The sequence below is a fragment of the Schizosaccharomyces japonicus genome (assembly GCF_000149845.2).
Source record: "Schizosaccharomyces japonicus yFS275 unplaced genomic scaffold supercont5.1, whole genome shotgun sequence".
NCBI classification, from domain to species: Eukaryota; Fungi; Ascomycota; class Schizosaccharomycetes; order Schizosaccharomycetales; family Schizosaccharomycetaceae; genus Schizosaccharomyces; species Schizosaccharomyces japonicus.
Window position 1 is genome coordinate 738,877 of NW_011627860.1, and position 22,131 is coordinate 761,007.

The following is a 22,131-nucleotide window of genomic DNA, read 5'->3' on the forward strand; positions in this document are numbered from 1 at the left end:
GTTTAATTATGATAAAAAAGCTCTTGTATTTTTTAGAAATGCATGAAACATATTCATAAAAAATTGTCATACAAAAAAAGAAAATTATAATACTTATAATAAGTTTAAACGTTAGGGATTAATGTTTTCATATCTCGAAATTATTCTTACTTGTAGTTGTGTTCCCTAATGCGAAGTTTATAGTTAGATGAATCAGACATAAAAAATCTTCAAATTCTACGTTAACAATTTAGTCATTAAAGCTCTAATCATAAAATATACATTGAAACATAACGTATGAGACACTAAATGCTTCCCCATTAATTTTTACTGAATACATTTAACTCAACCAGAACCAACACCTCCATCAGGTTCGCTTTAATAAACAAATATAAATAAAAAATGGCAGAGGAAAATGTTCCCGCAGACGAGTTCATTGAGGATAATGAAGTCGATGAAGTAGTTGCTGAAGATCAAAACAGCATGCAGCAGGATTTTGACGAGGAGGGTGAAGGCAACGATGATGGTTTCCAAGGCGAAAACTTGGTTGACATGGTGCCTGATATGTCTGTTCAGGGCTTCTTTGAGCACAAGGATTCTGTATTCACTGTTGCCATTAACAAATCCAACCCCAATATGTGTGCTTCAGGAGGAGGAGATGACTTGGCTTACATCTGGGATCGTACAAACGGTGAACGTCTGCATACTCTGACTGGTCACACCGATTCTATTATTGCTATTGAATGGAGCTTTGATGGCGAGTATATCGCTACAGGTGGTATGGACTCTCAAATACGTGTTTGGAAAATGTCCACTGGCTGTGAGTTCATCGCTGCTTTGGAGACTAGCGATGAAGTTATCTGGATTTCATGGCATCCTAAGGGTCATTTCCTTGCAGCAGGTTGCAATGACGGTAGCGTATGGATGTGGTCTTTGCCTTCTGGTAAGGTCGCCAATGTCTTCTATAGTCACACTGCACCCTGTAATGCAGGCGCCTTTATCCCACCCGGTGTTGGTAAGCGTCTTGCTACTGTCGATGACATGGGTACTGCTATCGTTTGGAATCCTGCGTCGGGTGAGGCAGAAGTCAGATTGACCAGTGATGATCAACGTTTTGATCCAGGAAATGAAGAAACCGCCGGTGGTTGGGTTTGTTTTACTTCCAATAAGGAGGGTAACGTTCTGTTTCTGGGCGGAAGTTCTGGTAAAGTGAAGGTTGTGAATCTTAACAGTCGCACTATTCTCGCATCATTGGAAACACAAACGGAGAGTGTTGAGAAGATCGCCCTTTGCCCAGTTCTTCCCATCTTTGCTTGTGCAAGTGTTGATGGCACTGTCGCGTTATACGACTCTGCTTCTTTGAAGTTCAGAAAGTCTTTACCTCATAGCGAAGCTGTTGTATCGTGCGAGTTTATTCCAAACTCTCCCTACTTGCTTACTGCCTGTGGCGATTGTATTATTCGAAAATGGGATATTCGTACAGGACAGTTGTTGGCAGAAATTAGCGGTCATCAGGAACCCATCCTGTGCATGGCTGTCGCGCCTGACGGCAAACAAGTGATTTCTGGTTCGGACGATAAAACAGTTTTGGTGTTCAATTGCGAATAAACTTAGTGTACGATTTTGTTTAGGATTTTGTTTTAAAAAAAGTTATCATTTTCTTTTAAGAATATTTACCATGCTGCTCATTTTTCATTTATCATTCATGAAGTAGTCTATTAGAATACGAGGTACACAAGACTGGTAAATAGACATTTTTTCCATCTGCTGTACTAGCGAACAAACATCAAAAACATGGAAAAGACTAAGATACATAAAGGGTTCCTTTTCACTAATACCATTTTTGCTTCAGCAGCTTTAATCTTACCATAGGCCGTGTAAAGATTACACCGAGGAAGATAGCAAATGTTGTGAGCAAAAGTTGTCTTTTATCAAAAGCGGTACTCAACATATCAAAAGGCAAACTTGGTGCGACCTTAGTATAAAAGATATCATGTCCACATGCGAATACCAAAGTAGTACTTTCATAAACACTAGGGTGAGATGAGATTTGGGTCAAATTGTACACACGTAAATTGTATGAGAGCACCGTTTGGTCTTCCATCGGCAAAACAGGTTCATAGGGAATGAGAGTAGAATCCTTATTCTTCGCTTTGGGTGGCAGTAATGGACGTCGAGGATTAAAGTAGGGTTGAGCAAGCATGGCTAATTGTTGCGTTGACAGACCAAGCAACACATCCCGGCTTGTGATACCTTGAGCGGTGTTTGTCAGTCCCATAGAGATGATATCCTTCGGCATAATGTATGATTGTGTCACAACGTATGGAACGTAAGCATTAACGTCTCCAGAAACATAATTATCAAGCGGCAATTTTTCATTTGGTTTGTCGCTTTCAAAGAATTCAGCCGAAACAACCTTTGTACTCAAGTTAGGAACGTCACTCCAAAAGCTATACAAAAGCCAATTTTCTGACATAACAGCCTGAAGGTTTATGGATTCAGGTAAATTGGTATGCTTTGTAGAGTAAAGAAGAGCGCCGGAAACGGCGTTTAACACATAAATATGAAGCGTATTTGAACGCTTCGTGAACACGGTTATCATGTTCGGGTCGAGGTACTTGTAAATGACGTTTCTGTTGTGCAAAACTCTTGCTACAGAAGGAATCATCTCTTTAGGGTTTCGCTTCACAACCTTTAAGACTTGCTCGTCTTCAGTAAACGGGAAACGCCATTTCTCAATAAAGGTCAAATCAGGTTGAAGGACAAGACCACTTACAATATGGTCTCTTGTTCTCGTAAAAACAGTGTCTGATAAGGATCTGTTGGCTTCAAGACCCTTGTTTGTAATCACTATTGCTGCATTATTCACGGCAGCAACCGTAACTGACCGAGTGTCATTGTTCGTATTTTCAATAACAAAGTAGTCCTCTGGGGTATAAGGCAAACGTTCTTGAAACAAAATGTCACCTGTAAAGGCATTTAACTCAAAGTAAATTGTTTCATTGGGATATTCTGCAACGAAAGCAACAACTGCGACGTCGTAATCTCTAGTAGCAGGGTTGAGCAACCAAGAACGCACGTTTGAGGGATAAGGAGCCAATACTTTCTTCCACGATATATAAGACTTTTGATTTTGTCTTGTATCCAAAGCAAACAAATTACCGGTGGTAGAGGCGATGATCAAGATACTGTCAAATGCATCCGACTGTCCCTTGGGCTCCATAATTTTAGTAAGCGATAACTGTGGAAGTGCCTTCAAATGACGCATCAAACGACTGAAAAAAGGAAAGGAATGAGACTCTTCTTGCTGGACGAGTTTTGAAAGCTCGTCTCGTTCAGGTAATCCAACCATAAACGAATCAGCAACATATGCCATAGATTCTTCGCGATTCCACAATTGCTTGTCTCCAGCAAATGCCTCTAGCGTGCCATCTTCCAAAACATGAACAGAGTAACGCCCATTTTCAGTGAAAGTGTAACTAGTAAGCTTACCAACTGGCAATACACTGGTATTTATTACAATAGGGCGTCCTTGTTCGTCCACTGAAACTGAAAGAAAAACAGCCGAGTCGTTCTCATCAGAAAGATACACATCCACAGACGCACGGACGTTGTCGTGAACACACAGTCTCAATGATTTCCACGCACCATCAAACAATTTGACAGGCTCACTCTCAATGATCGGTTGTTGGGCATAAACTGTGTTTTCCTTGCTCCAAATTACAAGACCTTGCCAAAGAAGGTGAATCTTTAAATCAGATCCCTTCTCATGTTTGCTTGCAGGCACGTTTGCAAGTAATGATTTGGAATGTACTGCTGATTGACCAAGAGGGAGAGCGTGAACATCGTCCTCTTCCAAAGACACAGTCCAAATATCATCACCATCGACGCCAACGCCGATAATCTCCGTAGGAGTATCAATATTTTTCACTGAAAAGGTCGAATTTTGTTTGCTGAAAACGGCCACAGAATGCATATCCTGATTTATACAAGCAAAGCCTGTAGAAGTAGGTACAACATTAGTGCCACAGTCAACTTGCTTCTGTAATAACAGACTTCCTGTTTTTGAGTTCCAAAGAGATGCAATTAATGAGTCTCGTTCCAAAGTCATTAACAGATTGGCACCTTCGTTTACGAAAACACTCGTTTCTGGCGAAACCAGTTGTCTCCATTTAATTTCACCATTTTCAAGCCCAAGAGAAGCCAGAAAATGACGGTCAGACAACACATAGACGCTAGTCGTGCTATGGTCAATATGCATTTGTTGCACACGTCCAACTAATTGCAACGCAAAGTCATTTTTGCCTATCTCGTTCACAAGAACAGCATCAGTCAATGAAAATAAGCATCCTAGCGCCAGGGACCACAACAAAACCAATAGGTTTGCCATGAAAATGAATTTGGCTCTGGCCTCTACGACGCTGGGAACAGGAACTGTAAGAGCAATGTCTCTTTAAATCACACTGTAGCGCGTTATCCAACATTAGTGAATTATTGTTCACCGCATTATGCTCTTTAACGAGGTGTACTGTGTCTCGCTTTAGACGCGTTTATTAAATTTTGAATACAAAGAAACGCGACGCGTCGTAAAGCTTAAATACTGCCCGTAATGTTCGCGTTTACAAAAGCAATATCGCATTATCAATATGTTTTCAGAGAATCTTGTTCGTAAATCACTAAGAAAAAACTCTAAGCGCACGAGAAAATTGACGGGATCAAGTTTTGCGTTGGCCAAAAAAACAGGTGCAGCTCTTACTGGCTACGAGCGTTCACGAATTATTGAATTCTCTATGGTCACGAGAGAACAAATGATTCTGTTAGAGAAGAAATTACACACTGAACGTTTGAAGAAATGGCTTCTTGTGGGGATTGCTGCTCTCTTTATTCTTTTGTATGTGTCCGGTAAACTGAAACACCTAAACCAAACTTCCTTGTTTCGAGTTTCATACTAACAGAATAGATCCATGCTCAAAGGTTACCGGGACCGGGTCATTCCAAACGAAACTTTTGCAATCGTTGCACTTTACTAAAAAACTCTTTATGACGTTGAAACCAAACCCTTTAAACCATGAAACAAACGGCACAAACACTCTGTCACTTTATAAAAAAAACACGGATAACAATGTTACTATCTTAGACTGTCGATGTCTTAAGCCGTAACATATCCGAATTTCTCTATGGTAAACCTGAACCTTACTACACTTCTTACTTTCATCACACTCTCCCATTCGCTCTACAAACAAAAGTAATAACATGTACTACACAATTGCCGGCCGTAAAGTGGCATCTCACCATGTACGTAGTGGAATAGAATTACTGTTATTTAACCATCTGCCGTTAGTTGAGCATGTTTGTTTTGGGAACAGCATTTCTCGGTCCCATTGTGTACAAAAAAGTATTTGGAAGCAGCACAAACAACATGGCAAATAATGGCGTTCCTGAATTCGACGCTGCGAGCGAAGAAGAGAAACAATTCGTTTTGTACGTTTAGGCCCTTCCTTACAGAGGCTCGTTGAGACAAACTCTAACAAACCAGAAAATATCTAAAGGACAAATTATAAAGGGCTGTTGTCTCCGTTTCGAGTTAAATGACTTTATGAGTGCTATGAATTCTAGTGCCGATTACGAGAATGTGTTTTTTATGTAAACTGGATAACAGAACAACAAAAAGAATGTAAGATGCAGCATGAGGAATCTCGGTTGTATTATTTTTGCGGATGCAGGATGTTAGTTGACGGCTTCCAAATGTGAAGTTCATTATCCTGCGACACTGATGCAACAAGATCAGGTTCGTGCAAGCTGACGCTCAAATCGGAAACTTCAGCTTTGTGACCTGCATGGACAAATTGCAGTGGTTGTTCTTCCAGCGAGAAATTCCACACAGAACAAATGCTCTGACATGCCGAATACAGTCTGTTACTGTCGAAAGCGGACCACGCCAAACTAGTAGCGCCAAGTGGGTACGTTATTTGACTTGGCAGGGAATCCACAGGTCCCAACGATGCGGCATCCATGCACACTACACGCAATGGCCGACTTGTGTCGCGATAGTCATACAGAGAAATGCACCGTTCAGTACCAATTGCAATCACAGTTGCCTGAACAGGATGGTGCGCAACTGCATAAGGAAGACCATCACGAACTGAGTCTGTAAACGTAATCTTCCCAACAGTCTGACTCTCTGTCCGTGTGTCACAAATAGAACAGTCACCATCATCACTCGCCGTAGCATACACATTTACATGTTGTGGATGATACTCGACATCATTAACAGCAGCTTTGTGTTTGGAGAAAACGCGTACAGGTGAAACAGAGTGCGAAGAACGAGTATAATTTTCCATGTCCCACTCACAAACCTTTCCGTCATTCGCTGCTGTAAGAAGAAGTCCTTCCCGTAACCGATTCCATGCTAATCCATATCCCTCTTCAGTGTGTCCGTTCAGGAAGTGGATATTTGGCGAGCACTCGCTCCCTGGAACAAGCGTGTGTTTCGTTCGGTCAAAAACAAATGTTTCTCCGCCAGAACTCATAGTAGCAATGATGTCTGGATTCTGGGGCATGTACCGAGCCCTGTTTACATCGCCTTGATGACGCATCTGCTGGGTAGGATGAAAGCGACAAACCTGTTCCGTGCGATATCCTCCCAATTCACCAGCGTCTTCATCGTAATGTTTGCTAGGATCCAACGTCATGGAAGAGATATCTGTGAGCTCGAAATTAGCCAAATCGACATGATTTTTCACGTCTGGAGGGGTGTGTGTCCCGTAAAGTAAACGTTGACGAAGACAGTTCTTTTGTGGCAGCCGCTCAATGTCCGGAAACCATTGCACAGTAAGCGAGGGCCATGGAAGTACATGAGTAGCGAGTAGATCGTAGAGAAACCTTGCGTTTTTTTTCCAGCGAGCATGAAAATATGACTGTTCTGTCGACAAAGAATTCACAAACTCAGAATGAGGTTCCGAGGTGACAATTTCTGAGTTAGAAACGCTTAAGCCCGCTGCGGAATCCATTAAATGCTGTGAAAAAGAATTGTTTGCGGTATTGTTTGGATTAGATTATTGAGGGAAAAATTATAATAACAGAACAAAAGTGCAAGCAAACACACCACAAAGACTTACAACTCGTCGTCGATTACTATTACAACTTACGGGAAGGTCGATGAGAGCGCTTCTTATTGTCAATCTTCACCTGTGCATGCCAGCGTTGATCTGTTTTGTGTGTTGTCTTGGCGTGCAGTATACACACAGGACCACACAAGGAGAAAAGGTTCACACAAGGGAAAACAGTGTTAGGAGGTTATGTGACACAAGATAACAAAATGAATGCCATGCTTCAAAATGATTATGTTCCGGAAATGCAATAGTGTATTTGAGAGGCAAGGGTGGGTGCTTAGGGTGCAACTGGGAGAAATTACCAAGAAAACAAATGCACGAATGAACGGCTGAACAAAACGTAAACAGCAGAATGAAGAAAAAAATGAATGAGAAAACGAGAAGCCGGATTGTCTGAGTAACTGGATGTTCCAAAAACGCCTCCAAAAAATTCGGCTAAAACACGATTTCCCTATGGAGAAGCCAAATGCTTTTCCAAAAACATTTGCAAAGCCCAACGGCTTCCATCATCATAGGGAGAACCAGAACGTCCAAGAGTCCCAAATACTTCAAACGAGGCGAACAAAAAGAATAGACCTGCCATAAGAAGAAGAATTGTAGAGGAGAACACCCGAAAGGAAAACAAACGCCAAGGACGATGCATAAGCAGTCCCTTCGTAGACCATTCTAACCGGTAAGTTAACTTGCACGTATTGGCAAGATCTTGGGCTCCATATATCGAGGAGAATGCCGAGCAAGAAACAGCGTAATTCTTAACAACAGTTCGATCAGAGGTCTCGTAAAACGAGCAATCCCAACGGATCTTTTCAGGATCCACGTTTATTTGGTTGTGTCTACACACAACAAGGTCAGCTGCGTAAGAAGAACAGGGAGAGCCTTCACAGATACTTCGGGCCTTGGCATCAGAGTAAGAAAATGAATTAGAAAGAGCATTCTGAAACGTAATCACCTGCAAATGGTCCAACGTAACAAGTTCGCCAAAAACCGGAAACAAAACGGCAAAGAAAACCAAGAATTGAAGGAAATGCATGGCGTGGATGGCGGAGGACAGGTTTTTGTTTACGCAGGATAGAACCTTAAGTTGTGTACACGTCATCTAAATGCGAAATGCAAACGCGTTACACGTTGTAAACAAATGCAAAAATGGGGAATGTTGCTGAAGACGATGTCAAGAGCATGATAAATTTTCTATTTTTGATGAAGACGACCGTATGTGAGCACTACATTTACTATAGCTAAAAACATTAAAGCATTCCAAACATCTTCATTAGGTCATTACACATTACAAATATCGCTATATACGATAACAGCAGTGGCCGCTGCTAATTTCCACTATTCACCGCTAGAGACATTTTCAATCAACATTCGTTTTAAAAGTGTTCCCCAGCCTTCGGACGCAGAGTTCACAACTATTTCGTATGGATACTGACCGTTTTCAGATACAACTGGGGGAAGGTAAGAACACACCCGCGAATTTACAAGTAGCACAAGTTTCTCTAAGGCCTGTTGAAGACTTTCAGAAGACTGTGCATACGGAGGATCCTCGTCAATGACATTGACGCTGATAACCCATTGCTCCCAAGGTTCAGTCGTGTGCCGACTGAACCAAGTCTTCTTCGGAGGTCGCTCGTAGAATAGAAGAATAACCTGGTTCCCCTTTGAAGTGTCTCTTTTCAAGGAGTCGACGAAGTCGGTAGCTTTCGCTAGCAATTGCTGGTCCAGTTCCTCATCATCCAAAATTGGAACTGTAACATTTAAACAATCGATCGTTTGCGGTCGAATAGAACCCAGCAAGCGATGAAATAGAATAGCATGAAGTAAAGCTAACACAAACATTAGATGAAGCTTGTAGGAATTGACATACCTTTCGTCGCTTCGATTGCAACAGCAGACGAAAGATTAACGTCTAGCGTAAGGGGTGTTGTCATCCTCTGCTAGAATTCGTAACAAGTGATAAAGTAAGGGAGAATTGCTGTGCTTCACTGCGAGCTATATTTTGATACATGCAGTCTCAGGTTGTCGGTGAACCCGGAGAACTTGCCGCAAAACACCGAATTCACCGAATGGCGAAAACAGGTATTAGGTATTGCGACAGATAGGTTGTAATGGAAGGTACTTGACTTATCCATGTCATTGACATACCTTGTTCTCACATTGCTGAAATGTACTGAGAACAGAAGACGGAACTTTGTTCCCATCCCTCTCAAAAATACGATTTAGCGCACTTGCATCATAGCTCCAAGGAGGAATGAACTGAGGAGGGATGTTCCACATTGGTGTATCTGTGGTTTTCTTACGTGGTTCATGTAAACGGATGCGTCGTAAGTAATGCTCTATCATCGCCCAAAACTTTTTCCAAGTCCATCCATAATTGGCGGCAACAACCTCGTCCACAACCTCAGAGAACCGTTCGCGTGAAGTGATTCCATCGTCCAGCAAGTCCTGCAACGATTCTCTTGTTCTCGCGTACTCGGCATGCAAGGCATTGTGCATGTATTCAATGCACGAGGCATTACACCAATTGTGATTGATCGAAAGTGTCACGCCAATGTTTTCGACTTGATGATACCAACCGCTAGGAACGAAAACCGTTTCACCCTCACGTTGCAACGTGTCCAGGATCTTACTACGCAAATCGTACAGAGGACCACCCGGCTGAAAGTCATCATAGCGAATCCACGACGGCATCTCTGGTGAACCATAACGAGCGGCAATAGCGAGAGCATCTTCTGGTGAGATGAATAGCCATCGTTTCGTACCGCAAATGTTAACGGAGAATGAGTAACTTTGATACACATCAGTATGCAAGGGAGTTGTAGACCTATCGGCACCCATGTATACAAACCGGAAGTCATCACCTTCAACTTCCATTACGTACAAGTTCAACCAATCGTCCATAAATAATTCTGGCGTTTCGTAGGCCTTTACAGAGGGCCTGTCCCGAAACAAATGCATGTCCTTTGGATACACGAGGGTTGAGCGGCCACCGTCTTTTTTAAACTGGAGTAAAGAATGTTCAAATGGAAGTGTTTTCCTCAATTGAGAGCCATACTTGTCCTTTTGATCACAGAAAGCTGTAGGAACCGCTAGTGATCCATATTGTTCGTTTAAATACTCGTAATTGGGAGTAGACGCCGTTTCGGAGCTCAATTGCAAGCCAGTTTCGCGATCCGTTCGATTTTCATTTGACCTTTTCACCCATTTTCGTCTCGCAATCCAATTTGCTGTTAGCTTCGGTCCCAATATGACAGGTCGATTTGGCTTCAAGTAACGCTGAAGAAACTGCTCATACGAACATTCTTCAACGTAATCCATACGTAGTCCTTGATTTATGAATCAACGAATATGACGAATAAAGGTTGCAAATAATGCTGCCACTTGCATATTTGTGACTCATAGTGGACACTTTGTGGTGGTAGTAGTAGGTAGTACGCTGTGGAAGCAGGTAGTGTACGTAGGAGAGGAATGAGAAGGAAACCACTTGTGCTGATCAGAGGTATAGCCAAACTAAGAATGATGAAAAAGATCAACCGAATTAGGAAGTTGTATACATCTTAAATTCAATTGTCGTTCTTTCTTTCAGTTCCTACCCCATATGGTTTCATTTGCCTTCATTGGATTACTAACGCAATGATATAATAATGCTCAACAACTTCATTACAATCACTTTTCGATAGTAATACTCTCGGAGAAACAAAAGGTTAATAGTATTCCTTAGTAAACAAATCGAAAAACACATCATATTGATGATCGCATGCCAGCTTTCTATTCGTAGTAAACAAGCCCTCAGGATTGAATGATCTCATACAGGCAAAGCCCAATCCAAGTTGCCCACCAAAATGGAGCCGAAATGGATTATGCGATGGCAAAAACCAAAGTTCGTTGGTGACGAAATGCGTCGTATGTAGAATTGGAATATAAAGGCTTCATAGACTGAGTGGAAGTTCATCAAACAGAAGTTATTTACAATGTCATACATGAAAGATAAGATGAACCGTGCCGAGCAGAAGCTCACCGGTAGAGGAAAGACAAACTACCGCAGTAGCTCTCCTTACGAGGGCAATGACTACGGCAACGACTCGTACTCGAACCAAAGCGGTAACGGACTCTCTGACTACAGCAGCAGAAACAGCGGTGTCGAAGAGACCGGCTACACTACGCAAGGTTATAATGGCATTTCTTCGCCAAGAAACACGAACACATATCAAAGTCAGAGTGGACGTGACACCTTGGGAACAGCAGGTGACAACTCTCAGTCAAGAACGAGATCCACTTCGCAGCCAAAGTCGCACAGCAAGATGTTTGGCGCCGATGATTACGGTAACTCGGACAACACTTATGGTACCACCAGCGGCGGTTTTGAGAGTGGCCGTTATTCTAGCAACACTGGCAACACTGGTGCAGATGCCGACACTGGCGCTTATGGGTCCAGCGGATATGGCTATGACAATTCTAACGCCTCCGGTGCTCGCAAGTACACTGGTAACGACGAGTCGAACTATGGCACATCTGGCCAAGGTTACGGATCCAGCCGTACCAACCAAACTGCTTCTTATGGCAATCAACAATCAACCGGTTACGGTGCCGATGTTGCAGGTCAAAAGCCTTATGGAACGGGCCACACTGGCGCCAGTCAATACGCTACCAGCGCCGTTGGCCGTGACCGAGTTCCCACTGGAAGTGGCTCCTACACCCAGGACAGTTCGAACATCCACAGCGGTCAATACGGCACCCATGGCTCAAACTATGCTGGCGCCGAGGAGCATACCGCATCCTTCACCGACCGCATGAAGGGCAGCATGGAGAAGATGATGGGCAAGGTCTCCAACAACCCTGAGAGAATTCAAAAGGGTGAGGACTTAAAGCATGGCCGCAAGTTTTAAGCATGCTCCACCGTGATCACTAGGACACGGGTCTTCTTCATGTTTGTTACGATCGCATTTGACCATGAATATATAAACACATAATAAAATTTTAAGATTTTTTCCCCAATAGCATGATAGAGTGTGGGAAATCGTACTTAGTTCGACGAGCTGGTAGACGGTCCTTCAGGGCCAGATGAAGTTTCGTTACTTCCTTGTCCTTCACCGTTATCGTCTTCTTGTGTGCTTACTCTTCTGTATAGAAACGGCGACGTCGTTTGTTTGATGTTCGCGGCAAAGGTCGTTGAAAGAGTATGCGCAAATCTAGCCAAACGGGTGCCAACGTTGTACACCCTGGAAGTTTGGCATGGGTGTTTTGGTTCAATTACATCAAAGATATCATGATCAGTAACGGCGTTCCACAATTGATAGCATGTAGTCTGTTTCCAGGCGTCGAGAAATGGTCTACCATAGTCATCAAAACAATCATCACTGGGTAAGTAATGATACATGGACCGCTGAAGTGGGGTGGATCCTTCCATAAACTCGTAGAATCTGACTGTAGACAAAAATCCAAGAATATACGTTTCAAACTGGGCACGCAACCAGTCATCGTTGCCAACATAGTTTACACTTTCAGCGTCCATCTCTGGCTTGTGCACGATGGACAGCAGTTCAGAGATCCACCGCTTGTCAGCCCAAGTTGGACTTGCAGCAGAACAAAGATTTCCGTTACTCAAAATTTCAACAGAACACGTTTCCAAATTGATGATCGCATCCGCCAGCTTGCTTTGTTTCTGTATAAGCAATTGATTTGTTGTTCCCGCCAGCCAACTGCTAGTCAAGGGAGATTGGAGCATTGGCAGTTGTTGAAGGGGAGCATAGGGTGCGAAAAACGACCCTTTACCGAACAGTATCAGGGGAAGTCCCATATAGGCAAGAAGTGAATTTCTATCACTTGTCTTTAGCGATGTAGACTTTGCTAGCTTTGTCTGACAGATCTCAATCTCAGGGCTAGCGGCATCCTCAAAATGCTGCATGAGCCCTGGAATAAGAGATACTAAACAAAACTGCAGAGTACCGACGGCGTCGGCGCCTTTTCCATAGACCAAAATCTATAATGAGTTAGTCCTGGAAAGCAAAATTAAGCGACTAATTGACACAAATTGGCATACCTTCTTTTTAAGCAGTATCAGTTTTAACATGGTAATCACTTTGGATTCCCACCTTTGCACAAATCGAGCCAATGGCAATCCAAGGTAGTAGTTGCTTGTATCTGAAGCGTTTAAATTTTTTATGTTCATGTAAAAGTCCTATCAACCATTGTCAGCCTCGGGAAACGACTATGTGGTTTCGTCCGACACACAACTTACATTTAAAATGTCTAATTGAGAGAAATCTGCTTGCTCAAAGTAAGTTCCACAAGCTATACCGAGCTTTTCTTTTAAGATGCCGTACAGCGGAGCTCTCAATACGACCACAACAGCTTTTTGGATATACGAGCGCGTAACATCTGGAGGTGGAGCATTCTTTAATGCCGTTATTGGCAATTGTCGTACACAAGAAATGCCAAAGAAGGATGTCATGTGCCCGTTTTCTTGCGCAGGAAGAGTAAAATACGCGAACTCATGATCGCTCTGGCACAAACCTGTTAACATTACCGTCATCACGCAGAAACATCACCAACCTGATGGGAACCGTCGGGTAACGCGTAAAACGGCAGCAGGTTCCATTCCTTTGGAAGCTTGAATTCTTCTGGATAGACGTGTTCTACCTCCGGGCCTCGAAAGTGATGACTAGGTTTAGTTAATAATAAACACTGGCTACAAATACAACAACATCAAACAGCCTTCCAGTTGAAAACTGCTTGAGCATTAGGAGCGCTTCTATCGCTACATAGAGCCCGCCTATTCGCCGTATTGGTGTAGCAGCGCTTCGCTAAAAAATTGTTGTTCGCAAACATACAAACCAACGGAGACTACACAGACTACGGCCTTTTCCCGAGATGGCTCGCCCATTGTGCCGGTGTCAGTGTGATATTTTATAGAAAAGGAATGCTTCGTGTGTGTTCTTTACGGAGTAGTCGACACTGTTGGTGGTATTCTGACAGACAATGTGTTCGTTGGGAGCTCTCCTCGTTGCGCTAATCGGGATGGGGACGACGGGAGGTCCTGTTGGAGAAGTGAGATGATTTCGAAATATTAGCGAAAACAGCACAATTTCCGATACGAAATGCTCATATGAACAAAGTAAATGTCCACGGGATGCTCTACGGTCACTCTATCGAGAATAAAACGACAAACCGGTGTTCTACACCGACCCCACTACAAACCTATCTTAAACTGAAGAATGTGATATAAAACAATCCAACAAGCGGAGAAAAACTCCTTCCGTCTGGCAAAAACAGCATTCACGTGTTAAATCATCATTCCTTTCGCAGGAAAGCGTGGACCTGGCCGAACCGCAGTTTTGGTGGTTACCATTTCGTCACTCCTTGCTTGCGGTCTTGAGAAATAAGCTGTTGTGGCATTAGTAAAAGAGTGCGGAGTGCTTCATGTGGCCGGCCCCTCCTGGAACGGCTAAAATATCAATCATCCTGTTCTCCCCTATTCAGTCTACCATTTGCCAACTGCACCACTTATTAATCTCATAATTGTGTTAACAGCTTTAATTGGGGAGGTTTAAGCAATAAACGATACATTTTTGAGCATCGGGCACGTCGGTACTGCCATCCTATTTATAGTTGCGTAATACTTTCTTGTAACGGAAGTTGTTGTTACAATCTGAGGTCATAAGAGACGATCTAGACAAAAGTACTGACTGAACTTCTGTTTTTTTACGGACACGAAGAATGTCTGTCATTAATGGTCTCCTCCAGAAAGGAGATGCCGGTGCTAATGCCCGCAAGCTTAATCAGCAGATTGAAAAGCAAATTGCGACTCAAGCTCGAGAACGAAAGGAGGTTTACAAGATTCTGCTTCTGGGTATGTTACAAAACGGAGAAAAGGAACGGATAAAAGTGACAGAGATTGGGCAATGGGAGGACAGAAAGAAGAAAAATTAGAGAGCATACTGAAAAAGGGAATTGGCATATTTCGATCAAGGGGTTTCTCTTCTGGTTCAACACGTCTAGCTACCGTTTACAGCTCTCACCAATTGTAGCAACCTGCCTATCCATTGCAATCTCTTCGACTCAACCATTCTTCTCGTCTTTTTTTGCATCTCACTAACGTCTATAGGTGCATCTGACAGTGGTAAAAGTACCATTACAAAGCAGATGAAAATCCTGAACCAGAGTGGTTTTAGTAAACAGGAATTGGTAGATGTCCGCCCCGTGATTCATAGGAACTTGTATGACAGTGCCCTCTTACTCGTTTCGCTTGTTAGACAACAAGGCATAAAACTAGATCCTTTGAATTCGAGGAACTGTTCCATCGTTACGTCCGCTCCCGCTGCAAGTCTAACCGTGCATCTCTCGCCTGAGTTTGGAAAGGCTGTTTACGACCTATGGAATATCACGGCCATTAAGTCACTTATCTACAAATTCGCTTCTAACTTCCTTGATTCTGCGCCATACTTTTTCCAGCGTGCTTCGGAAATTTGTCAACCTGACTACGTGCCCTCTGTGAGTGATGTACTTCACTCGCGTAGTACGACACAAGGAATCTCGGAAATGAGGTTCAACTTGGACAACCTGAAGATTCATATGTTTGATGTGGGCGGACAGCGCAGCGAGCGCAGGAAATGGATTTTCTGTTTTGAGAATGTGCACACGATCATCTTTTGTGTCTCCCTAAACGACTATGATAAGAAAATGAGTGAAGGCAATGCACGTAATCAAAACAAGTTGATGGAGAGTGTGGCTCTTTTTGATTCTATTCTAAACAGTCCGTGGTTCTCCAACTCGTCCATTATTTTATTTTTAAACAAATTCGATTTATTTCGGCAAAAGCTGGATCATGTTCCGTTTAATGAGCATTTCCCTGACTATAATGGAAAGAACAATGTGAAACAAGTGATTCGCTACATTCTGTGGCTCTTTATAAATCCTAATGTGAACCGAATGCGACATAATATCTATCCTCATGTCACAACTGCCGTTGATACGTCGAATATTCGTGTTGTTTTTAATGCTGTAAAGGAGACTATCCTACAACACAGTCTAAAGCAAGTTGGCATCTGTTAAAAGCAGTCTTTACGGGGCCTGTTCATCCGTGTCCTGATTCTGTTCATTCCGTTTTTTTGACTGCTGGCTTTATGTTACTGAATGCCTTGATGATGACAATGAGTACTAACGCTATTCAATCTTGAAGTTTAATTATGACCATGATGCTTGCTGTATTCGAATAAGGGTGACATGCTTTGGTCATGATGAACTATTACGTGGAGGCGGTTCTTCTTTGATATTTTAAGCAGAACCAACATCTTCTTTTGTTTTTGTTTTTTTTTTGATGTTTTATAATACGACCCTTTCAGGTCGCTTCGTGTTTTGATTATCTATTTACCCAACTTTAGGGTTTCATATTACTTACTACTTTTCCGCTGATCGCTTCAGTACTGCCCGTTCCCTAAATTGGTCAGCTTTTGCATTTCATCTGTTTTTTTTTTACTCACTTGGTGAGACTATTGGAATAATTATCGATTTCCCTCTGAAGGTTGAAATCCATTACGCTTTATTCCGTCTCACTACTCCCAATAGCTTACACTTAACGATTCTATCTGTATCGTTTGTTATCAACTGCCAATTACTTTTATCTAGGCTCGAAAGTTCCGGCCTTGGCATTTTATGATGTTGTGTTTGGAACAGCTTACCAGGCGTTCATTGACCCTAAAGTTATGAATAGAAGAGCCTCAGTTTTTGTTATTATAATTCGGCTATGTATACTATTTCTTTATATACTCCAATAAAACGCGTTTCAGTGTTTGCCATTAGGTATTAGCTCCTGTGTAGACTTGGTCATGACCAGGTACTACTTGGTACCACTTGGTACGAGAGGTGTCAATTTACTCCACGTGTAGCTGCTTTTAAAACAAAGTAACTCCCTCTACAACTCGTTCTGGGTTTAGATTTATTGTTTCCCTCATTCTCTTCTCTTCTGTTGACGTTGCTTGGGTGAATTGGCTTCTATTTTCTAAAATTACATCGCTTGGTTTGCAACAGCGATTACAATTTAAAAAAAAAATAAAAAATGAAAATATATGCGTTGCCCTTGCCTAATAAGCGTCTTTTTTTTCACTGTCTGCCGACATTACAGATGAATCAGACTGTAACTTTACATGACAAAATTGTAAATAGAGTTGCGAAGACGTGGAATAATTGGAAAATGTCAAACAGTACAATTAAGAAAAAAGTTGTTGAATTTGGCAACTACGCTGTTAATATGTCTGGCCACGAGGAACTGGCTCTTCGGGAAATAGCAGCAGCAGGAAAGGTTAGCAACAAGCAATTGCATGACTCAACAGTCGTTTATCACGCTCCAAATATCTCAAGCTCCTTTGTGTATGAACAGCTAGGGAAGCTGGCAATGCAAAGACAGCTGCACTCAAAATATCTTCTAGGAAACATACTTGGTCTTCCTCTGACAATACCCGTAATACTAATACCTCTCATTCCTAACCTTCCAGGGTTCTATCTTTGCTACCGCGCTTACTGTAACTGGAGGGCAATGCAAGGAGCAGCTCAGTTGGATAGACTGTTCGACACGGGCGCTATAAAACTTCGGGTATTACCAATGCTTATGGAAGCCTGCGAAGCCTTTCAAAAAGGGAATCCAGCAAGTTTAAAGAAGCTGGTTGAAGGCGAGACCCTTGAAGATAGATACAGACGAGCCATTAATCATGAATCTACATAAATGTAGAAGTACGTCATGATCGTGGATATTGTTCTCAAAATTTACAAACATGAAAAATGGCTCAGAATCCTAGGCATTGAAACGTGACGTTATTCACGGTATATATAAAACGCACAAAGCCTCTGGATCTTCTCTTCTTCAAGCCTTTCCTCAACTTGTTATTGTCAAGTTGTTTGAGTGAACGACCCATGTATGGCCAAGACGATAATCGAAACATCACAGTTCCCTCTCCGACTTACCAGAATCCATTCAGAACTCCGGTTCAGTCAGAGACGGATGGGCAAGAGTTCACTTCAGACTTATCTTTAGAAGAGAAGGGCTTTGAAGTTTCAAGTCCCTCTTTGCCGTGTGTGTCTGTTGACAATGACATCGGTCCCTACAACAATGAAGTTTTGTCCCAATCCTTGTCATTTGCACAAGAATTTAGTCGATATCCACCTTTAACTAATGAAACGCCGAAGGAAGAATATCATGGTCATACTAGTTCTCTCAACAAAGTAGCCATATTAAAACAGATTTACGATACAGTCACAGGAGTATTCCGGCTGAAGGAAACTGAAGAAAAAGGAAAGGCAGATGAGTCAATTGATATTTTCTCAACGAGCGAATTCTCTAGTGATCACATACGACATGTGGACGAACTTGATGATTATTTAGGATGGGGTCGCTTTTGTGATATTATGTTTTTAATCTTTCTTATGCTGGGCATAACACTTCTCTTTATCGTGTTTCCTGTACTTACCTTTTCTGGCAATGACCCCTTTGATCCAAGCAATCGTGTCACCAATTCAAAACCGCTAACAGATCACTTGTTTGGAAACTTACGCTATCTTCGTACCAGTCTCATTGACAAGGATACTCCGGTCAACGCATATGAGAAAATTGGCGCCAATGGAAAGAAGTACAAGCTTGTGTTCTCTGACGAATTTAATGACGAAGGCCGTTCTTTCTACCCGGGTGATGACCAGTATTGGGAAGCAGTGAATCTGCATTACGCTGCCACGAACGATCTCGAATGGTATGATCCCGATGCTGCGACAACCGAAAACGGAACACTGGTTATTACAATGGGATGCACTCTCAAATCACAACTTAAACTTTCGTTCCGCTATGCTTCAGTCATGGAATAAGCTTTGCTTCAAGGGTGGCATCTTTGAGGTGTCTGCTTCACTTGCCGGTACAGGAAAGTCTGCTGGATTCTGGCCCGGCTTATGGACTCTTGGAAACCTTGGACGGCCTGGTTACCTTGCAACAACTGAGGGTGTGTGGCCGTATTCTTATAATGAATGCGATTCAGGAATCACGCCCAATCAATCTACACCGGACGGTCTATCATATCTTCCCGGTCAAAAACTTTCCAGCTGTGCTTGTCCCGGAGAGGATCATCCTAGTTTGGGAAAAGGTCGGGGGGCGCCCGAAATCGATGCTTTGGAAGGTTCAAATACGAAACTTCATGACGACGACCCTGATGAAATTGGTGTTGCTTGTCAGTCTGGGCAGTTTGCACCATTCGATTTGTATTATTATCCTGACTACAGGTTCATCGCGATACACAACGAGAGTGTTACGTGCATGAATACTTACACAGGCGGACCATTTCAAGAAGCGTTGTCGGGTGTTACTGTACTGAATCCGGAGTGGTATGACCGGAAAGGATTTCAAACCTACGGTTTTGACTATATGCCCGGAACGAGTGATGGTTACATTTCATGGTTTATTGGAAAGAACAAAACATGGACTATGACGGGGCAAGCCGTAAAGTCCAACGGTAATATTGGGCCGCGAATAATTAGTGAGGAGCCTATGTCAATTATTCTAAACTTGGCTATATCTAAGAATTGGGCATATTATTATTTTCACAGGCTCCAGTTTCCTGCCAAGTTGTACATTGATTACGTACGAATATATCAGGATCCCGAACACACGAATATGCATGTTACTTGCGATCCTCCAGGCTATCCAACAACCAAATATATTGCAGCACACCCAAAAGCGTATCTCAATCCAAACGCTACGTCTTGGGAGGGAGCTGGATACAGATGGCCCAAGAATTCGCTGATGCATGATTGCGGTACCTCGAGTTAAGCAGACCTGTTTCCTTTTCTTTTTTCGTCCGTTGTATTTGTTTTTCTAATTGCCTTTAAGTTATGATCTAAACGTACTAAATGAACATAGAGTCCCTTCCAAATATGGTAGTTTTTTTTTTAATAGGAAATTACATCTTAACTTCTCACCTATCATCTGCATTTGTCTCATTACTTGTTTTATTTTATTCCAACCTATAAACATAATTTACATTATAAAGCATTCATGCGTACCCAAAACACTTTAACGAGTGTGCCAGTGATGCAGAAGTATAGCTCATATCACTTACAAAGCAATACTTCGGTACTCCGAGGGAAACTCCTCGCTAATCGGACGTACATTAACAGATGGTGGACTCTCAAATGTTAGAGGTATCTCCTTTCCTTCGGATAAGAGTAGTTTGTCTATGATTGCTAAACCTTGATCATTTCCGAGAGAAAGGGCCTCCTTCACCTGCTTTCCAACATCGAGAAGCATTTTCTTGGTCGACAACTGTTCAATGAGCAGTTGTTTCCGCTGTCGATCAAGTTCAAAGAACTCGAAAGAAGAAATCTCTTCCAATTGATCAAGGATTTCCATTTTTAAGTTAACCTTCTCAACTTGCGTTTGCACAAGAAGGTAAACAAGACGCTGCATTTGACGTTTCTCGTAGTCAGCAAGCACGCCGGCCTTGCGAGCGGCCACCTTGAGAGCAACTGTGGCCGCTTTTTCTAAATGTGAGGTTTCGGAGGCCTGAGGTTCAGCAGACTGTTCACCGTCATTTTTCGTAGTCTCGTTGTTGTTGTGGGCTTTCTGCTTAGATTCTATCAGAACAGAAGCCAAGTACGTTAAGATGCTCAAAACGGGATTGTCAGCCTCCGAGAAAGGAAGACTGTGGTTTTTTAGTGTGGAGACCTGGTTCTCTACAGAAATGCGATACGGGTCTTCAATGGGCAACTGTAAGAAGTGCACGAGACATTGTTCCCGCGAACGGGTTCCAACGTGCATTGAGATTTGGTTCCAGTCAGAGTCATACATTTCAATGGCCTCCAACAACAAAAGCGTCTCTTGGTTTGTCCATTCGTCGTCGCGGTACTGCTGAAAGTAGGCAGTGTCCATTCGCAAGAAGTCCGCAGAAGTAAACGAACTTGGAAAACGGCCCTGCTCATAGCAAGCGCGACACAGATGGTGCTTTTTCATTTTCAAATTGTGATAGTATGCATGTGAGCAATCGACGCCGCATGTAAAGCATTGAACGTGCACGAAGGGGGCCTCCGCCTTGTCCTGTTCTGTTTCGTCTACGGCATCCTTGGGCTCCATCTGGTTGGTCACGCTGTTGTAAACCTTTGTTTGCAGCGTGATTTGCTTGGGAATTGGTTCATCACTGTTCTTCGCTTCATGCTGAGCGAGAACCTCTTGAGTCATTTTGGGTGTATTGTTAACGGCGTTGTACTTGCCGTTGAAAGGAGGGGCTTTGAAATTTGGTCGTGTTTCGGGATCCACTTGATAATTGATGAGACCCCATTGCTCTAGAAAAGCATGGACACGAATAATGGAACAGGCATCGCCAAGCAGGTTCCGACGACAGGCCGTTACAGTCAAGTACTCGGACGGATCAAGGCGGTACGTATTAATCATGAAATCACGGATGTCCTTGTACGCAGTGGGCGTCTTCAGCGTCGAGTTTCCACCGAAGAATTCCGGGTTGGACTTTTTTTCGATTTCGTGGATCGTAGACATGTTAAACCATGCTGAGTACGAAGGCACAATAATCATATGCCTCTGTTCTACTAAGAAAGGCGTTTTTAAACTGGAGCTCGACATTGGGAACACGCGAAACCAAAAATGAGCTTTTGAGAGCGGGAAAAAAGGGTCAGGCACTAGAAAGAAAAGGGGGAATGAAGTTTGCGGGTAAACAGAGGGAAATTATTGGGTTTTCAGCCGAATTGAAGTCAAATGAACAGGGCGTGCAGACAAGAGAGGTTCGCGGTGCTAGCGAGCGAAGCGAGTGTCACCATAAACATCGGTAAAAGAATACTGCATCTTACAGCAACTCGTTGCTGTGTTTAACGATTAAGTAAGAACCTCTGTGAGCACTGCGGTACGCCGCATTACACCACGTAAAAGAAACATATCGCAATGCACCGCAACCGTTACAGCCACTTAACGCGCATCAACGCACTCCACCACGTTCCGACCCTCCTCCGCTATCCCTCGGACTACGTCAAGTACGTTCGGTCCCTTCCCTACGGAGCTTTTTAC

At 42.9% G+C, this 22,131-nt stretch overlaps 13 protein-coding genes across 13 annotated transcripts; 6 read left to right on the forward strand and 7 right to left on the reverse strand.

The window, feature by feature from the left end:
* Window positions 1–183: 183 nt before the first annotated feature.
* SJAG_02437 (ER membrane protein complex subunit 1) lies at window positions 184–4,424 on the reverse strand. The gene has a single exon (XM_002173606.2). It carries the CDS (start codon window positions 4,367–4,369, stop codon window positions 1,811–1,813), a length of 2,559 nt encoding a protein of 852 aa, XP_002173642.1. The 5' UTR covers window positions 4,370–4,424; the 3' UTR covers window positions 184–1,810.
* Window positions 194–1,874, forward strand: SJAG_02436 (ribosome biogenesis protein Sqt1). Its single transcript, XM_002173605.2, has one exon. The coding sequence runs from the start codon at window positions 382–384 to the stop codon at window positions 1,585–1,587; it is 1,206 nt and encodes a 401-aa protein (XP_002173641.1). The 5' UTR covers window positions 194–381; the 3' UTR covers window positions 1,588–1,874.
* A 145-nt stretch (window positions 4,425–4,569) lies between the features above and the next one.
* Window positions 4,570–7,335, forward strand: SJAG_02438 (hypothetical protein). Its single transcript, XM_002173607.2, has 4 exons — window positions 4,570–4,870; window positions 4,940–5,274; window positions 5,321–5,460; window positions 5,516–7,335. Exons 1-2 carry the CDS (start codon window positions 4,626–4,628, stop codon window positions 5,007–5,009), a joined length of 315 nt encoding a protein of 104 aa, XP_002173643.1. The 5' UTR covers window positions 4,570–4,625; the 3' UTR covers window positions 5,010–5,274; window positions 5,321–5,460; window positions 5,516–7,335.
* On the reverse strand, window positions 5,685–6,989 carry SJAG_02439 (CAF assembly factor complex subunit C; the record flags this gene model as incomplete). Its single annotated transcript, XM_002173608.1, has 1 exon — window positions 5,685–6,989. The coding sequence occupies one exon, from the start codon at window positions 6,987–6,989 to the stop codon at window positions 5,685–5,687; it is 1,305 nt and encodes a 434-aa protein (XP_002173644.1).
* A 207-nt stretch (window positions 7,336–7,542) lies between the features above and the next one.
* SJAG_02440 (hypothetical protein) lies at window positions 7,543–8,187 on the reverse strand (the record flags this gene model as incomplete). The annotated part of the gene is made up of 1 exon (XM_002173609.1): window positions 7,543–8,187. One exon carries the CDS (start codon window positions 8,185–8,187, stop codon window positions 7,543–7,545), a length of 645 nt encoding a protein of 214 aa, XP_002173645.1.
* A 236-nt stretch (window positions 8,188–8,423) lies between these two features.
* SJAG_02441 (meiotically upregulated Mug66) lies at window positions 8,424–9,130 on the reverse strand (the record flags this gene model as incomplete). The annotated part of the gene is made up of 2 exons (XM_002173610.2): window positions 8,956–9,130; window positions 8,424–8,914 (listed from the first exon to the last, which is right to left on the reverse strand). The coding sequence occupies exons 1-2, from the start codon at window positions 9,017–9,019 to the stop codon at window positions 8,424–8,426; spliced, it is 555 nt and encodes a 184-aa protein (XP_002173646.1). The 5' UTR covers window positions 9,020–9,130.
* Window positions 9,131–9,221: 91 nt separating this feature from the next.
* On the reverse strand, window positions 9,222–10,358 carry SJAG_05265 (Jmj1 protein; the record flags this gene model as incomplete). The annotated part of the gene is made up of 1 exon (XM_002173611.1): window positions 9,222–10,358. One exon carries the CDS (start codon window positions 10,356–10,358, stop codon window positions 9,222–9,224), a length of 1,137 nt encoding a protein of 378 aa, XP_002173647.1.
* A 572-nt stretch (window positions 10,359–10,930) lies between these two features.
* On the forward strand, window positions 10,931–11,974 carry SJAG_02442 (hypothetical protein; the record flags this gene model as incomplete). Its single annotated transcript, XM_002173612.1, has 2 exons — window positions 10,931–10,991; window positions 11,076–11,974. The coding sequence occupies 2 exons, from the start codon at window positions 10,931–10,933 to the stop codon at window positions 11,972–11,974; spliced, it is 960 nt and encodes a 319-aa protein (XP_002173648.1).
* Window positions 11,975–12,111: 137 nt separating this feature from the next.
* On the reverse strand, window positions 12,112–13,971 carry SJAG_02443 (LAlv9 family protein; the record flags this gene model as incomplete). The annotated part of the gene is made up of 5 exons (XM_002173613.1): window positions 12,112–13,068; window positions 13,129–13,266; window positions 13,327–13,590; window positions 13,641–13,749; window positions 13,919–13,971. 5 exons carry the CDS (start codon window positions 13,969–13,971, stop codon window positions 12,112–12,114), a joined length of 1,521 nt encoding a protein of 506 aa, XP_002173649.1.
* SJAG_02444 (heterotrimeric G protein alpha-2 subunit Gpa2) lies at window positions 13,903–16,882 on the forward strand. Its single transcript, XM_002173614.2, has 2 exons — window positions 13,903–14,937; window positions 15,193–16,882. Exons 1-2 carry the CDS (start codon window positions 14,805–14,807, stop codon window positions 16,137–16,139), a joined length of 1,080 nt encoding a protein of 359 aa, XP_002173650.1. The 5' UTR covers window positions 13,903–14,804; the 3' UTR covers window positions 16,140–16,882.
* A 260-nt stretch (window positions 16,883–17,142) lies between these two features.
* Window positions 17,143–17,805, forward strand: SJAG_02445 (hypothetical protein; the record flags this gene model as incomplete). The annotated part of the gene is made up of 1 exon (XM_002173615.1): window positions 17,143–17,805. The coding sequence occupies one exon, from the start codon at window positions 17,143–17,145 to the stop codon at window positions 17,803–17,805; it is 663 nt and encodes a 220-aa protein (XP_002173651.1).
* A 188-nt stretch (window positions 17,806–17,993) lies between these two features.
* On the forward strand, window positions 17,994–19,890 carry SJAG_02446 (glucosidase; the record flags this gene model as incomplete). Its single annotated transcript, XM_002173616.2, has 2 exons — window positions 17,994–18,923; window positions 18,949–19,890. 2 exons carry the CDS (start codon window positions 17,994–17,996, stop codon window positions 19,888–19,890), a joined length of 1,872 nt encoding a protein of 623 aa, XP_002173652.2.
* Window positions 19,891–20,047: 157 nt separating this feature from the next.
* Window positions 20,048–21,910, reverse strand: SJAG_02447 (SWI/SNF and RSC complex subunit Ssr2). The gene has a single exon (XM_002173617.2). The coding sequence runs from the start codon at window positions 21,691–21,693 to the stop codon at window positions 20,176–20,178; it is 1,518 nt and encodes a 505-aa protein (XP_002173653.1). The 5' UTR covers window positions 21,694–21,910; the 3' UTR covers window positions 20,048–20,175.
* Window positions 21,911–22,131: the final 221 nt, after the last annotated feature.

Coding starts and splice junctions, on each gene's coding strand:
- SJAG_02444 (XM_002173614.2), top strand. CDS start 14,805: ATGTCTGTCATTAATGGTCTCCTCCAGAAAGGAGATGCCGGTGCTAAT. Junction 14,938..15,192: donor TTACAAGATTCTGCTTCTGG/GTATGTTACAAA, acceptor TAACGTCTATAG/GTGCATCTGACAGTGGTAAA.
- SJAG_02437 (XM_002173606.2), bottom strand. CDS start 4,369: ATGGCAAACCTATTGGTTTTGTTGTGGTCCCTGGCGCTAGGATGCTTA.
- SJAG_02447 (XM_002173617.2), bottom strand. CDS start 21,693: ATGTCGAGCTCCAGTTTAAAAACGCCTTTCTTAGTAGAACAGAGGCAT.
- SJAG_02438 (XM_002173607.2), top strand. CDS start 4,626: ATGTTTTCAGAGAATCTTGTTCGTAAATCACTAAGAAAAAACTCTAAG. Junction 4,871..4,939: donor GCTGCTCTCTTTATTCTTTT/GTATGTGTCCGG, acceptor CTAACAGAATAG/ATCCATGCTCAAAGGTTACC.
- SJAG_02436 (XM_002173605.2), top strand. CDS start 382: ATGGCAGAGGAAAATGTTCCCGCAGACGAGTTCATTGAGGATAATGAA.